Here is a 17,388-nt window from a genome sequence, read left to right as displayed (position 1 = left end):
TGAAGGCTGAGGGTGGGGGGGTGGGGAGGGCTGGGTGGAGGTGGGCAAAAGGGGGGAAATGGAGGACATCTGTAATACTGTCAACAATAAAAAGAGAGCTAACTTACTGGTGCCCCGAGAATGTAGAGCAGAGCTCTGTACTCAGGCATCTCTTAGCAAGGGCTGTTCACAAACTAGCAAAACTCTGCTGCCCTCTGTCCTCAGAAGAAAGGCTTGCTCTGTGTACTCCGTCTGACGCTGAACGAGACGTGTGTAATAGAAACTGAAACTAACTTTGTCTCTTGTTTGTGCATCAAGTGAAACGGAAAGCTCCTCACTAAACATGAACTCCAAGCCTCAAGAGAAAATAATTTTGGATGTTGGGGCATGGGAGCAGACGTTTCAAGAACTGATGCAGGAGGTGAAACCCCGGCACAGATGGACCCTGAAGTTGGATGAGACTCTTCAGCCAGACTGTGTGGCCCAAGGGGGGAAGCAATACCAGCAGAAAGCGTTTGGCAGGTAGGTGGGTGAGAGTTGGCTTGGCAGTGGGCTTCCCTAGCCAAGGAGGCTCCACTCAGCATTGATTGATGCCTTTGAGAGCTTGTTAAAAGAATACATATCACCAGGCTTCCCATCCTTTTGTGGTCACAGTGTTCTTTAGGATCTAAATAAGACTCCAAGCCTCCATTTTGCTTAACTCTAGGAAGTGTCTTCTTTTATTAGATTTCCTCCCTAAATATTTCTGCAATTCCCTAAGGAATGCTTCCATGTTCCATAAATCTGTCCTCCTATTCCCTCACCCCCTCATTTGTTCCAAACTTCCTCTATCTAGCACCTTCTGCACCTCCCCCATCAGTCCTGACTGGCTTTCCCAGGCTGCAGCCGCCCTGCTAGGCCTGTTTGGTACCAGCCTGGGACTGGGCCTTCCTTTAAAGCCCCAAGAATTGATGAATGCCAAGCAATCACTTTGAATATTGCTTTGCTGAAAGTCTGAGGATAATAGAAAGGAATGATGCTTTAAGAGGGACATCCAAACCCTAGTCCCTAGAGTCCCTAAGTAGAGCCTTTCTCTTACTGGCCATCTCCCTTTTTAACCTCCAGTGAGTCTCCAAGTTGCAGGAACCAACTTCCTTGCCCAGGTCAGGAAGGTGAGAATTGCACAGGGACCTTCACTGTACTTTCCACCACACCCGTTATCCTGCTTCCCTGCCTGCCCCTGCCCTGCCTCAGGTCTCCTCTGCTCCATTCCTTAAGAATTATTAGCCATGCCATGCACTTTCAGACCTCTATTCCCTTGTCCATGAATTCTTCTTGTTTGGCAGGCTCTTTTCTTCTTCCCCCCCTCCCGCCCCCCACCCGCCTCTTTATTCATACTCAAGTGCTACTTCCTCTTTAAAACATTTTCTGGTCTTCCTAGACAGAGCAAAGATTCCTTCTTCATTCCCATATGATAATGCATATATATACTTTATTTATAATACATTGTCAATAACATTTATATATCATATGTTATAGAATATATGTGATATATAGAAATGTATAATATTTTTAGTGGCAGAACCCATTATTTAGCGGCAGAACCCATTATCTGGGGCTCTGCAGAACAGTTTTCAAGGCACTGGCCCGGGCCCATGTAAATCATTCCGCCCTGCTTTTTAAGTCAGTTTGCCCTAAGTGTCCCTCTCCGCACCAACCAGAGCACCTTGAGGCACTCCCCCAAACAAAAAGGTGTTTGGCTTGTTCAGATGACTGGACTTGATAGTCATTGTGAGATGGGAAAATCAACTTATCAGCATACCTTTGGAAAAACGTCAACCAGATTTTGAAAAGCATTTTGTAGTTTACAAAGTGTTTTCATATATACTGTCTCATTTTATGATGAATATTTTTTATTTGATGGATATAAAAATTGAGGCTTTGAGTAAGGAAGTGCTTTTTTCTAAGGTCCCCCAGATGTAAACCAAAACCTATGTATTATGGTCCCAGGTCCTAAGTTTGTTTTCCTAGGTGCAGGACTAGAGGTGTTGATGTGGTATAGTAGGTAAATAAACAAGGTTGGTTTCAAATGGCCGGGGACTAAAACATGACTCTACTTCTACTTACCTTGTATGTTCTTGAGCAAGTTGTGTATCCCTTCTGATTCAACTTTCTCATCTGGATATTGGGCTCAATGATGCCTTGTCAGAGGGAGTCTTAAAAGATCAAATGGTATAACACTGTGAAGCCTGCTACAGTGCCTGCTTCAAAATAGGTACAGTAGAGGCCCCTTATGTATGGTTTCACTTTCTGTGGTTTTAGTTAACCACAGTCAACTGCGGTCCAAAATCATTAAATGGTAAATTCCAGAATTAAACAATTCATTAGTTTTAAAACATTTGCTTTCTTGCCCTGACTGGTTTGGCTCAGTGGATAGAGCGTCAGCCTGTGGACTGAAGGGTCCCAGGTTTGATTCCATTCAAGGGCATGTACTTTGGTTGTGGGCACATCCCCCGTAGGGTGTGTGCAGGAGGCAACCGATTGATGTTTCTCTCTCATTGATGTTTCTAACTCTCTATCCCTCTCCCTTCCTCTCTGTAAAAAATCAATAAAATATGTATTTTTTAAAAATCATTTGCTTTCTGAGTAGGGTGGTAAAATCTTGTGCAGTCTCACTCTAACCCAGCCAGGATATGATTCCTCCCTTTGTCCAGCGTCTCCACACTGTATATGCTCCCTGCCCATCAGTCACCCACTACCATCTTGACTATCAGATCAACTGTCATGGTGTGGCAATGCTTGTGTTCAAGTACCCTTAGTTTACTTAATAATGGCCTCAAAGTGCAGGGCAGTAGTGCTGGCAATTCAGATAATGCCGAAGAGAAGTTGTAAAGTGCATTTTCTTTAAGTGAAAAGGTGAAACTTCTAGACTTAATAAGGAAAGAAACAAACCATATGCTGAGGTTGCTATGACTTACGATAAGAATGAATCTTCTTTCCATGGACTTGTGAGGAAGGAAAAAGAAATCTGTGCTAGTTTTGCTGTCACACCCCTGACTGCAAAACTTATGGCCGCAGTGCATGGTAAGTGCTAAGTTAATACGGAAAAGGCATTGGCTTTGTGGGTGGAAGACATAAACAGGAAATGTATTCCAAGTGACTGCAATGTGTTTTGCCAGAAAGCATTAAGCCTATACAAGGACTTCAGCAAGGGAATCCCTGAAATGAGGGACACCAAGCCATTTACTGCAAGTAAGGAATGGTTTTACAGATTCAGGACTAGGTTTGGGCTGAAAAATATAAAAATTACTGGAGAGTATTGTTATAATTGTTCTATTTTATTATTAGTTATCATTGTTAATCTCTTACTGTGCCTAATTTATAAATTAAATTTTATCATAGGTATGTATGTATAGGAAAAAAGTATATATAAGGTTGATACCATCCGTGATTTCAGGCATCCACTGTGGGGAGGTCACATATCCCCACAGATAATAGGGGATTACTGTACCTTATAAGAGTTTTCTGTGACCATTGTGAGGACCAAATTTTGCTGGCAGATGGCAGAAATATTTTCCCTCTGAAATATCCAGAGATATTTTACTGGCCAAGAGGTAGACTTGGAACTATGTATGGGTGGAAGCTCAGTGGGTCACAGGGAAAAGCTTTATTTGAAACACAGTTTCTCTTATTTTTATTTGTCAATTTGTCAATATCACATGCACTTTTTCAAATTGTAAGGGATCTTAAAGACCAAGGCAGGACCATTTCCCTTAGGTCAACAATCAGCTGAGAGAAAAATGGGCTTCTTCTTCTGTCTGCAGGTTCCGGTGTTCCTCATGCAGGCGAAGTTGGGCTTCCGCCCAGGTGCAGGTCCTAAGTCATATGTACCTGGAGCCCCGAGGGTCCCAGGGCCATGTGCTTATGCGGCTCTTTGCTCAGAGGTGCCAGAAGTGTTCCGGGGCTCAATTTGAGAAGCCTGAGTTCTCCATCGAAAGTGCCATGAGGATTTTGAACAATCTGGTGTACCGCATTCGGGAGAGATGCTACGGAAATGGCATCAGGAAGTTCTCAGAGATACCAGTGATCCCAGAATTGCCTTTGGAAGGGTCCCATGACATGGCCAATTGTGAGGCTTGCATTCTGGGCTTCTGTGTACTGAGATTACAAAACTGCATGACAGAACCATCCAACTCCCCTTTCTCCTACATGGAGATTGGGAGCTTTGATGACATATGCATCCAAACCCAAGCCAGGAACCAGTCAGCTAAGGCAAAGGAGGCTCAAAGGGGTGGGGATTCCTGTGAGCATAAGAGGTCAGGGCCAAGCCATGCCACTGCTGGAACCCAAGTGTCTGGGACAGGCCCACAACCGACACCAGGGTCAGACCAGCAGGCTGCACATAGAACAGGGTCACAGCCCATCCAAGTATCAAGGTCACTTCCCTCAGGGTGGACAGCCCCACAGCCCACACAAGCAGTAGGCTCATTATCTTCACAGGGGGCAAATTCACAATCTGCCCTGGGAACAGGACCACAGACCACCCAGAAGACATACTCTCAGGCTGTAAGGCAGGTCAGCCAACAGTCTAAACAGGAGACAGTTTCACAAGCCACACAAGGGGCAGGTCTTCAGGCCACAAAGAAAACAGACTTACAGCCCACACAGAGGGTAAGCCCCACAGCTACACATGGATCTGGAACCTTCAATGGAACCCAAGGTGTCTATAGAAGACAGGAGAGTTATTTACCCAGAGGGTCTGCTCCAGACAGCTTTTCCAGATCCTCTACCCAAATGCCACAAAATGACTCCCTTGGCCTAAATAACTTGTTCAGGTGGGGCTGTGACCGTGTTGCTGATCTGTGGAACTTTGTTGCATCCAAATACTTTTAAATAGAATGATGAAATAGGCTTGTTTTCTCCTCTTGTTTTAATTTCATGGTAATCAATGAACTAGCTGCCATTTTAATGTGACAAAGAATTTGCTTTGAGACCAAGCAAAGTCAAGTTTGTAGACTAAGCACTGGTTTCCTGTATTTCCTTTGCAGATAGTTTAAAACATGACCTAGCAGATAATAATTCTAATAATAAATATTTGTTAAATGACTAAAAGGTGTTTGTTCATTTACTTACTCATTCACTCATTGGTATCAATATATATAGACTGTATCTTCACAAGGACTTAGTGTCATGAGTGTTATTAGAAAGTTATTCAGGGGAACAGGGTGGAGGTGGAAGAGAGCATAGAGGGGATAAAGGCTGATGGGGAAAAACACACAAAAAATGATGATAAAGACCACTCTTCTATCTTATGGTGAAATAAAGTATTTTTTCCTAAAAACAAACAAACAAAATAGAAGTTATTCTATAAGCTGAATATAGAGGATTAAACACATGTACTAGTATTTCCCTCTGATCTCTTTTGAAACCCCACTGACAATAAAAGGGGAAAAAAGACACCAATACATAGGGCAAAGAGAATGGGTTGAAGCTAGAAAACTGATGGACTAGTGATAGGCAAGTGACTTAGCAGAGCGGAGAGATCTGAAATAGAAGTTAGGCAAGGGAAAACTGAAATGCAAAGCAATTTATGCGACTTGACTTCAGAAGGGCTCAAAAACTGTAGGCAACAAGAAGATCTGAAAGTGGGACCTTGGAAGGCTGAAGTAGAAGGACTGGCTGAAAGCCTGTATTCCAAGTTTCTTTCCCCTATTCCCATGTGGCCTGGTAACCATTCTTAACTTACTCCAGGGAAGATGGGGGTTTACACTCTGAAGACATTGACACAGAGGGACTCTGGGCTCTGGGACTCAGGCACAACTAAGGCAAGGAATGCCACACAGCAATCAGAAAGACGGTGAAAGTCTACACGCTGACTAGTGGGATTCCCTTAGCCACTACCAAACCTAGGAACCAGTCTTACGTCCTACCCACCCACCGCTCAAATACACAGGAGAATGAATGATACCTCTTTCAGAAAAAAAAATGCATATAGTGAAATGGGGGAGATGTGGGGGTCATGGGGAGATTCCTCCAATGGACTGGCCATCTCAGATAGCTAAAACCCCACAGAGCCTCCAGTCAGCTTTTTAATGTCTTGCATTTGCATTTGGACATATAGCAAAGGGAATATCAAATATTTGATGAATCCCCTAATGTGAAGGAAAAAAAAATCAGAAAAAAGAGAAGATTCAAGGATAATAAAAATATTTAAAAAGTAAAACTATTCTTTATATCTCAGAAAGATAGTAGAAGGTATAGTATTTATGAAAAAAATGGGTATAATCCTCTGGGACAACCTCAGGTGTGGCATCTACCTGTGACTGGAGGCATCTACCTTGGGAGAGTCTCAGCGACAAGCCATCAGCAGGCAATGCTCCCAGAAGCCAGGGAAATGAGTACTCTAGTTCTGAAGGAGAGATCTGGGCAGCACACCACAGCCTCCACTGCAATCCACATCTTAAACCACTGGAATCTAGTTGCTTGGTATAAAAAGTTCACTGCATCTGGAAAAGGATCATCCAGGACTTTTTTCTTCCTGAAAAAGCATGCAAGAGAGAAATTTAGTGGGCAAACTAATCACACGCACACACACACAGACACACACACACATACCCCACCCCCTAGCCCCCCACCCCTGCTCCCAACTGCATCTGGTCTTGGGATGGCAATTGGATAAGCATGATCTCCCTTTACTACACATTCTTGATTCTCCTTACCCTGCCACCTCTGCTGTTTAGGTGGCTTAACTAATGAGGTTATCCAGACCTTCAACCTTGAGGAGTTTGAGTCCTTGATCATAAGGCTTTTCTCAGTTTGTGGCATCTACATTTGTCCATCCACTCTCAAAATTATCAAGAGATGTAAAGTATCAAGAGATGCCCCAGAAGAACACTTGGGTGCCAAATATATTCTTCTTACCCACACTGTGTAAATACATTCTTCCTACTTACACTGATCATTCCTTTGATGGTCAGGAGAGTCACTCTTTTTCTTCCCTGTTTATCTCTTGGCAAAAGATCTCTGAAAAGACCAGTCATAACAGGCCATGGGATTCTTACTGAGTTCCTTCATGGAAGCATTCCCCATCAGAATCTAGAGACCTGCAGAACCTTGAGTTGTGGCTGTGGGAGACACAAAAATGGCAACTGATTTAAGATGAGTGATGGTAAACAGGGTCACTCCTACTTTCACCTCTTGAATTTCAGACCTATATATTCCATCTATAGGGGGCAGACTATATGATGGTCATTGATTCGGGATGTATACTATATCCTGGTGGGTGATGACTCATTTCACAAGATAGCATCTCCAAGCTGTACCACAGCTGCAACTTTAAGAGGCTATACCACTCATTTCTCAGGCCAGCAGCTTTTGGGTGATGCTATATTTGATAAGACCAGAAAAATCCCATGGCCTGTCACCTCTGCTATAACTCTTTTGCTACAAATTTGCTCATTTATTTGATGTGATGTATTAGTTTGTTAGGGCTGTGAGAGAGAATCTGTTCCAGGCCTCTCACCTAGCTTCTGGTGGTTTGTGGGCAATCTTTGGAGTTCCTTTGCTTGTAGAAGCACTACCCTGATCTCTCTTTTGTGTTCACATGTCATTCTTCACATGTGTATGTTTGGGTTCTAAATTTCCCTGTTATAAGGATACCAGTCATATTGGATTAGGAGCCCACCCTACTCCAGTATGTACTCATCTTAACTAGTTGCATCTTCAACAACCCTATTTCCAAATAAGGTCACATTCTGAGCTATTAAGAGTTATCACTTCAACCGATGAATTTTGAGGGGACACAACTCAGTCCCTAACATGTGGGGTCCTGGGTTTGTGGATCAAATAAATACTCCATAAGCCCTTAGAAATTCATGCTAGCTGAAGTCCTACAAACCCATATTTGGAATATGTGCTGATTCTAGTGAAGATGAATTACTATCTTCTTCAGAATGAGAGGGATATAATATATATACCACCCCTGATTGAGACTGGAGTGCAGCCACAGTCTCTTTTCAGCTTTCACCACAAAAACTACTGGGAAACCAACACTGGCCCTTTCCTTCCTCTGCTAGCTGGTTTACCAGTGGTGGTCAGCATGGGGGCTGGGCCACCAGTTCACCCAAATTTGTATTCTCTACCTTGACTTGTGCTCAATCTGGATACAACACTTCCATATTCTGATGACTTGTGCTCAGCCTTATAACTTAATGGGCCTTTAATAACCTAGGTCATTATGTACATCTCTAGCCTCATCATCTTTTGATATCCCATAATCAGGAGTTTTACATTTATTATCACCAAGTAGCTTGTAGGAGTTGAGTTTTGAATAGCATATAATTCTCTGATGCAGCTGGCATGGCCTTGCATCAGAAGACAAGTGTTATAAATTGTGTTTCTTTTACTGGGGATTGTCATAAACACCACATGGCACTGTTTTCAATTACAGTAACTCTAATATCTAATATCTGCTGGATCACATGGCCCATATGATAGGGCTGCTTGCACAGCTTTGTGGACCTGCTGCAGAGCCCTTTCCTATTGTGGGTCCCACTCAAAATTGGCAGCTTTCTCTATCATTTAGTAAATGAATCAAAGTGTGGACTACCAGATGAAACAGTCCAAATGCAATAATCTGACCTGTACTTTGGAAGTGTTGTCCTGGCATGCTCCAAACTAATGTACCCCAGAAACCTTTAGGGATGCAGGAAGGGATCATTATAGGGGTTATTTTCCACCTTCTGGAGTGTGTGTGTCTTACCAAGGTCTCTGGGGCACTTGCCACTTCTCACTCATCTGGTCTGATTAACATGATGTCATTGATAGAGTGGACCGATGTGATGTTCTGCATAATGTCGAGATGGTTCAGGCTCTGCAGATTATATTATGATGCAGGATGAGAGAGTTAACATGGCCCTGGGACAAAAATGCAAATGTAGGCTGTTATCCTTTCTATATGAAGCCAAGTACTTTTAGTTATCCTTGATAGGGATGAAAAAAAAACACATTATTCCTATAAATCTCCATATACCATGTATCTGAAGCAATGTGCATTGCTCTAGCAAAAATATCACTTCTGGCACAGCAGTTGTAATTGAGACTCTACTTGGTTGACTTTGAGATAGTCCAGAGCCATTCTCTAAGATTTGACTGGTTTCTGTGGGGGCCAGACTGATGAATTAAATAGCATGAGCTGAAGACCACCACCTCTATATATTTAAGGTTTTAAGGATGGCTCTAATTTCTGTCATTATCATGTTAAGGGGCTGGTCCCCAGGGAGGTCAAGGCCTGCATTCACTGAGATGGCAGGTCTAGAGAAGGGACAAAGGGGAATGGCCAGGATGGACCTTCCACATCCCTCTTCCTGCTCCTCCTTCTGCATCTCTTCTCTTCCTGCTTTGGGTGGGGTGAAGCTGGAGTGTTCAACCTGGCCCTTCCCTTGGCCAGGATGTGAACCTGGAGAGAACTGTGTCCCCAAGACTCAAGGGTTTTATAAAGAGGCATGTGATCCATTTAGAGTTGGCCTTTCTTCTCAGGGATACAAATGCCCGTGACCCCAAAAGTTCATGGAGAAACTTGTCTGTAACTGGAGCAGAGGATCCCCAAGTTTTTTGTCATATAAAGAAGGAAGGTCTTTGTCTTCTTTTACTTTGTTTTGTTCTTAAGGAAAGGACCCATTCAGGTGTCAAATAGGTTCATTGCTGATTGATTGCAAGTTACATTTCCAGGATAATCACATCTAAGCATTTGATGATTTTGCTTCTACAGCACCTTGTATAACCAACCACTCAGTACCAAATAAATATTATTTAATTTGATGGGCCCACATCTCACCTACATCCTTCACCTCCCACAAGCTTTATAGTCTATACTACCAGGATGTGGCTGGTAGCCTGGGAAGCATGCTGGGGAACTAGCCTAATTCCTGATATAGTAGACTGGAATGTTACTGAAGAGAGAAAGGTGTGGAGAGAAACTCAGCAGCACCTCACCAAGCCATGAGCGCTTATTATCAGTCAGGCTAGGCAGCCAAGCTGGGATCAGAAACAGAACCATATTTATTTTATGAACACTGTAAGCCCTGAGCTGTTTCTCAGGCAAACAGAAATCTGACCCGAGAAGACTCAGCAAATAAAAAGCTCCTGTTAAAAAAATCACCATCCCCTGAAATGGAAAAGTTTTTCTATGTGTTGATCATTAATTATAGTCCAGGGCCAAAAGCTATGGATTTCACAAAATGCTAAATGCATCCAATGGCCTTTCTAGGCCTGCCTTTCATGTTCTCTGCCTCCATCTGCCCTTCCCATCCTCAGCCCTGGTGAACTCAAGGTGCTTTCAGTAGGAGTATGACTTGGCTGAGCATCCTCAAGCCAAGAAGGCAGAGGGAGAGAAGCTTCAGGAGGTCTGGGAGGGCAGATTCCTTGGATGTTAGAGCCAGAAGCGGATTAGAGCAGTGGGAGTGAGGAGAGTAGCCATTTGACCCCTGCTGCCTCAGCAGAGGCCAAAAGGCACCAATTTCCACTTAAGATGTCAAGGAGGTGAGCACTCAGTGGGGATGCCTTACCCTTAGATTAAACTAAAAGCCTGGGGATGTGGAACTAGAAATTTCTGAGGTTTATAGTGGGAAGTTGGGGGTGGTTGGGGAAGGGAGAGGCAGGGCAATGGGAGGAAATTGGGCAAAACAATGTAGTCTGGTGCCTGGGAACTTCTAAACAATCTTAGAGCTGTGGCAGGCAAGCAGTGCAGTGTTCTGTGATCTGACCACCGCTCTGAGGGCCGGGTGGCAGGGAGCGGTGCTGTCAGGCATTGATTCTCTGTTGCAAAGACTTAGAGTGGCCCTTTCTCTGGAGACCCTGGGAAGATAGGAAAGAGGGTCCCAGGTGGCTCAGTGGGTCAGACACCTTAGATTGGGCCCTTAGAGACCTTCTAATACTAATGTATCTTTTAACAGATAAGGGGACCAAATCCTTAGAGGCAGAAGTGAGTTAGTTGCCTGTTAAAGACTAATTTTTAAAAAAGTAAAACCATGTCTCTCATACAGATGTTAAATGAACGGGTTTCAAAGGTTTTATTGAGTTTATTCATTAATGAGAAAGCAGTAAGATTTAAGACCGACCCAAAAAGCATTGGAGAAGCTAGGTACAGATAGGCAATTTAATGGCTTGCTGGGTTATAAGTACTCAAAAACTGGTTTCTGTTTAACAGAATCATAAACTGTAAACTTTGAAGCTATTAGTTTCACTGGGAAGAAATTATTTACATCTCTACTGAACAAAATTTTTCATATGAGCCTTTACCTTAATGTGAAGTAAAAGAGTAGTAAATAGAAAGTCAAGTCCGTCATTGAAAGAACACCCAATAATCTCTTTCACCTATGTCCCAGTTTCAGATAAATTTTTGAACTTGTCCAAGATCATACTGTTAACTGCTAGCATATGTACAATAGTAATTAAAATCTCATTATGCCCAACCAATATTTTTGTCCTTACAACACAATCCAGAAAGACCAAGATGTACAAGAGCCAAACTGTCAATTGGAGAAAGGACTGTTTAGGGACGTGGTTTGTTCCCTTCTTCAGATCTGCCCATTCCATCTGCTCCACTCCCCTTAGCTGTTGCTTATGTAAACACTGACCTGTGAGGAATCCCACACTGGGTCCTTGTTTCCACATTCCCCAAACCCAAGGCGAGGTCTCAATACCCTCCTTCTTCCCCACAGCAGGATTCCTTAATCACCCCATCACCACCCACTCAGTCCTCATGACCCAGTCTATCTGAGCTCCTTTTCTGAATATTCTCTGTTGGAACCTTCATTGGAAGCATTCAAGTGAGGCCAGGTGACACCTTGGCAGAGATATTAACGAAAGGGAATTAAATGAATGTGCTGGGTTGGCATAGGGATCTGTTAAAGTCCTTCAAGTTCTTAAACTCAAGGATTTTGTAAGAGTTTTATTTCCCAAATGGGAGTGAGAACTTATGTACAGGCATGCCTTGGAGATATTGAAGGTTTGGTTCCAGAACACCACAATAAAGCAGCATCCCAATAAATTGAGTTGTAATCTTTTTGCTGGTGGAGAGTTTTGCCTTCAACTTATAAAAAATGCAACGCCTGTGGAGTACAATAAAGCAAAGCACAATAAAACAAGGTATGCTTGTATAGAACCTAGATGGGTTGGCAAAGCTGTTATTGATTATTTGGCTTTAGGAAAACTCTAATTTCTTGGCTCTGTAAGAGTGAATACTAATGCCCATCCTTCTGGGAGGGCTCTGGAGATAAGGGAGTTACAATTTACCAAAAGATTTGGGAGCTTGAGGCAAGTAAGTGACACTGAGCTGCTCACCAACTATGACAAGGCATCTGCACAAACACCCATCCTTTTGTTCTTGCCAAATCTTTGTGGGCGGCAGTTAGGAATAATTTCATTACCAGAGTCCATCAGACTTGCCATTGTCTCTGAGATTGCCTCTTTTTGTAATCATTTTGCTTGTCTGAAATGGCATTCAGATAGATAAGGAATTAGTGTAGTGTAGGGGCAGCTATTAACCATTCAAAAGATAACATGGTAGGAATGAATGCCCTGATTCTTAGGTTGGTTTTTTCATTCCTTGTATCCTCTTAATAAAGAGAAAAATTCTAAGAAGGATTAGTTCCTTATGCCTAGTAAAACCATAATAACAATGTTTAGACCTCAAGTCCAGGATAGAAATGGAAACCTTTTAGAAGTGCTGTGCCAAAATTCTAAATTTGTTCTTTGAATCACAGTATATTAGGGCCAAAGGAATATGAGAGATCAGCATTTTGAAAGTTGAGAAATGAAGACCCAGAGAAGAACATAAATTTTCCTAAATTCACACAGCTGTGTTAAGGTGCTTTTTTTTTTTTTTTTTTTGTGATTTATAGAGGATGAGGCAAGAGGAACAAAGCTCTAAGATGTACGGGCTAGTACCCTGCCTACTAAACTATACCACTGGTGATGGATATTTCTCTGAGGCTTGAGCTAAAAAATAAAACATAAATGAAAGAGGTGATTTCAGCCCTTTTCTTCTATTTTCAAATCAAACCTTTTCCTCTTTACTCCAAAGATTTTGCCCACGAGGCCTCCAGGATTCATTCCTAACAGTTTCCCCTTTGGCTGTCTCTTCACTTTTCAGAAATTATAATACAATAGCCATTTTTTTTAATAGAACATCCATTATAAGTGCCACACTCAAAGCATTCCATTTCTAGTATCCCCATTACTTCTCACAACAACACTGGGACAAGTACTGTTATTCTCATTTAATAAATAGGGAAACTTAGGCCTATTGGGTACTGAGATTGAATACCCAAGATCCCACAGCTGTTGACAGCAGAGCTGGACATCTTACTCTTAAACCTCTTCTTAAGTGCTACGCTTGGCAGTCTCCCACACTCAACACTGTCTTCCCTAAACCATGCCTTACCTCATCCTGCTTTCCTCCATGGTGATTGAATTCCACTTCTAGACAAGTGGGGACCATTTTCATTGGACCCAAGATGGAATCAGAAAAATCTGACGGAATAACTGTAGAACAAGCTGAAAATGGCCCTATCCTCTTTAAAGAGCTATGAGTTGCTTTTCAGAGACTACATAATAAAACCACAAGTCATGCAGCCAAAACAGGCACAGAGGAGAGAACTTTGACATTCAGCCACACCTGGAACCAAAATCTCACCCCTCCATCTACCACCCCACAGACACAAATGGCCTGGACATAACTGAAATTTAAACACCGGAACTCTTTCAGAAGCAAAGGGTCCATTATTCAGGAAGATTCTGTGTTGACTCCCCTTGCCATAAATGGCCAAGCTCCAAGTTCTCCAATTAAAACCTGCCCCACCCCAGGATTTCCACATACCTGTTCCTTTATACTCTTAAAAACCCGCCCTGGACCCAAATCAGGAAATTTGGGGTTTTGAGCTTTAGCTTTGGGTTCTCCTGGATGGCTCCACTCATAATAAAATAACCAATCTTTCTCCACTGCAATTCTCGTTATTTAGGGGGCTCCTGCAGAGGCCATCTCTCAGAGGAAGGCAGAATCAGAGCTACAGGCCTGTGTAAATCCTGAAGTTTGCCTTATGCTGGACTTTTCATAGGAGCTGATTAATTTTCTGTCTGTTTAAACCTCATGGAATCTAGGGATTAAGATGATATATGGTGTCAGGTGGATGCTGGACTGATGAGGGAATCACTTCGTAAGTTATATCAATGTTTATCCACTAGACTGTACACCTGAAACTAATATAATACTGAATGTCAACTGTAATTGAAAAATTAAAAATATGATTTTTTAGCTTATCCAGAAAAAAAAAGAGTCAAGCAGACAATTCATTGGCAACATTAATCTAAAAGAGCCAGGGAGTGAAGCAGAATACACTGTGAAGCAATAGGAGAGGAATGGAATATACTAGCACAAAGGAGGGTGCTAGGAATGGAGATTCTGAAGCAAAACTTCCAGAAATTTTGAGAATCTGAGGCATTATTTCTGGGACTGTTTATTGAGCAACTGATCTAATAGATACTGCCTTATTCTGATTCCTGGAATTATCTTTCTTCTTGACTCCATCAAAATCCCTCCAATCCTTCAGGCATTGGCTCAAAGTTTACCTACCATGGGGAGCCTTTCCATTTGCAATGGGACTTGTTTACTTCCCTCTGATGGCTTCCTGGGGATCTCTCTTCTCTATAGAATATCATGCACAATCTCTATGCATCCTTGGATGAGTGTTTTACCTTTTATGTTTTTCTTTCATGGAACCGATCTTAGAGTTATTCCCAGAAATCACAAGAACAAACATAAATGTTTACACATGATAATGTGCTGAAAAGTTCACTAGTGAGTAAATTTCAGTGTTTATGTAACTGAACAAGTGGGTTCTGCTGCTTGCCTCAACAAAAGCCAAACTTATGAGACAGGTGCTAGAACGAAAGGAAATAAGTTTATTCAGGTGATGCAACCTGGGAGAATGTGAAGTCCCATCTCAAAGACCATATCCTCTTCCTGCTCAAGCCCCCAGATCTTATAGGGATAATAAGAGGATGGCTTTCTCTCTCTCTCTCTCTCTCTCTTTCTCTCTCTCTCTCTCTCTCTCTCTCTCTATCCAATTATGTTGCTGGCCTCTCTGCTTGCTCAGTGTAAGAACCTCCACTGCCTGATCTTGGCCAATAGAGGAGACTCCCTGACTGTCAGGGTCAGTGGAGGGGTCGGGGGGGCGGGGAGGCCTGCGGGACCTGCCATCAGGAAGCCAGAAGATACTGCAGCTCTCAGCCCACCTCCGGATGCTGGATACAGTACCCACACTTTAGAGGAGCTGGTTGGAATCTTTGGGGCACCCTTGGATCCCAGCACACCTGTACACTCTGCACAGTCCCTGCAGGGTCCACCTTTCTGACTGTTCGTGGTAATATTCATAGTGAAATCCTCTGTCAGCATGGTTCCTGAGTGCTGTCCCTCCCTAGGTGCTTGGTCATACAGGACTGTCACACAGCTGGGTTCAAGGGGAGAACCCCTCTTCCATTCTCAGGCTGTGCTGAGAAAGACCATATCCTAATGATGAGAGAGGTTAAAGACAATAGGAATCACTTTACCTTGTTAGTTATTTGGAATTGTGGAATATGTGAGCTGAAGAAAGTTTAAAGGTCACAGAGTACATTTTTCTTTTCAGCAGGGAAAACATAAGCAGAGAGAGGAAGGAACTTGCCCAAGAATCTCCTGTTGAAGTGACATTTAAACAATGACCCTTGGAGAAACCAAGATGGCGGCATAGGTAAACACCTAAACTGCTGCCTCGCGCAACAATTTCAAAACTACAACTAAAAGACAGAACGGACACCATCCAGAACCACAGGAAAGCTGGCTGAGTGAAAATTCTACAACTAGAAGGAAAGAGAAAAGCTCACAGAGAATTGGAGGTACAGCAAAGGGTCTTTGTGCATGCAGAGAGGAAGGGCGGCTGAGAGCCTGGCTGACTTTCTCTGGTGGAAGGGGGAAGGAAGCCCCAGACCGCACTGAACCCCAGTTCTGACTGCACTGAACCCCAGTTCCGGGCGAGCCCCTGGGGACCCACGCTCTTGTGGGGGGAGTCTGGACTCTCGGGCGGAGACTCGGGAGCCGGGGAAGGCGGAGGACTGAAAGCGCGCGCGTGCCAGTGCGCACAAAGGCTGCGGAGGTTGCCACAGGCTTTCCCTAGTGGAAGGGAGTCAGAGGCTCCTGACTACACTGAGCCCCAGTTCTGACTGCACTGAACCCCGGTTCCAGGCGAGCCCCTGGGGACCCACGCTCTTGTGGGGGGAGTCTGGACTCTTGGGCGGAGACTCGGGAGCCGGGAAGGCATAAGTCTGAAGGCGCGCATGTGCGCGCAAGGGCAAGGCTGACAGGAAGCCAAGACTGAGACTCCACCCCATCCAAGCTGAGCACAGAGGCTATTGCAATTTGGCAAGTCTAATCCAATAAGGCTGTCTCCAGCACCAAACTTCTCCCAGCATAGACACAGCTGATCCTTACAGCCAACTGGCCTGGAGATCAATTCTTCCCAGTGATACCAACAACAATAAAGACTTAATTACAACAAGGCTGTACACACAGTCCACAGAGGGGTGCACCAAGAGTGTCCACCTCAGGTTAACTGGGGAGGCAGACCCACTGGGCCGTATTGGAAACCTAGCACACAACCAACTCAGGGAAGCAGTGAAAATGCGGCGTCAAAGAATCAGATCACAAACGAAAGAAATGGAGGAAAACAAACGACTGGATATAGAATTCAAAACTACGGTTATAAGGCTTTTTAAGAATATCCTAGAAAAGGCCGATAAATATAACGAGACCCTCGAAGATATGAAAAAGGACCAACTAGAAATTAAACATACACTGACTGAAATAAAAAATATTATACAGAGACCCAAAAACAGACAAGAGGAACACAAAAATCAAGTCAAAGAATTGAAATACAAAGAAGCAAAAAAAACTCAACCGAAAAAGCAAAAAGCAAAAAAAAAAATCCAAAAAGTTGAAGATAATGTAAGAAGTCTCTGGGACAACTTCAAGCGTACCAACATCAGAATTATGGGGGTGCCAGAAGAAGAGAGAGAGCAAGATACTGAAAACCTATTTGAAGAAATAATGACAGAAAACTTCCCCCACCTGGTGAAAGAAATAGACTTACAAATCCAGGAAGCGCACAGAACCCCAAACAAAAGGAATCCAAAGAGGACCACACCAAGACACATCATAATTAAAATGCCAAGAGCAAAAGACAAAGAGAGAATATTAAAAGCAGCAAGAGAAAAACAGTTAGTTACCTACAAGGGAGCACCCATACGACTGTCAGCTGACTTCTCAACAGAAACTATGCAGGCCAGACGGGAGTGGCAAGAAATTTTCAATATGATGTATAGCAAGAACCTACAACC

General features: G+C 43.2%; 1 protein-coding gene across 1 annotated transcript; it reads left to right on the top strand.

Annotated features, from left to right (window-relative positions):
* The first annotated feature begins 252 nt into the window (after positions 1 to 252).
* RTP4 (receptor transporter protein 4) lies at positions 253 to 5,065 on the top strand. The gene is made up of 2 exons (XM_080655637.1): positions 253 to 501; positions 3,783 to 5,065. The coding sequence occupies exons 1-2, from the start codon at positions 323 to 325 to the stop codon at positions 4,849 to 4,851; spliced, it is 1,248 nt and encodes a 415-aa protein (XP_080511763.1). The 5' UTR covers positions 253 to 322; the 3' UTR covers positions 4,852 to 5,065.
* Positions 5,066 to 17,388: the final 12,323 nt, after the last annotated feature.

Source organism: Plecotus auritus (assembly GCF_963455305.1).
Source record: "Plecotus auritus genome assembly, chromosome: 2".
In the NCBI taxonomy this organism is placed as follows: domain Eukaryota; kingdom Metazoa; phylum Chordata; class Mammalia; order Chiroptera; family Vespertilionidae; genus Plecotus; species Plecotus auritus.
The sequence above is the reverse complement of the archived record's forward strand: the minus strand, read 5'-3'. Positions and strand labels throughout refer to the sequence as shown.

Bases quoted from the DNA above. Each gene is read 5' to 3' on its own strand.
- RTP4 (XM_080655637.1), top strand. From the start codon at position 323: ATGAACTCCAAGCCTCAAGAGAAAATAATTTTGGATGTTGGGGCATGG. The intron at 502-3,782 runs GTAGGTGGGTGA...TTCTGTCTGCAG, and splicing joins CAGCAGAAAGCGTTTGGCAG to GTTCCGGTGTTCCTCATGCA.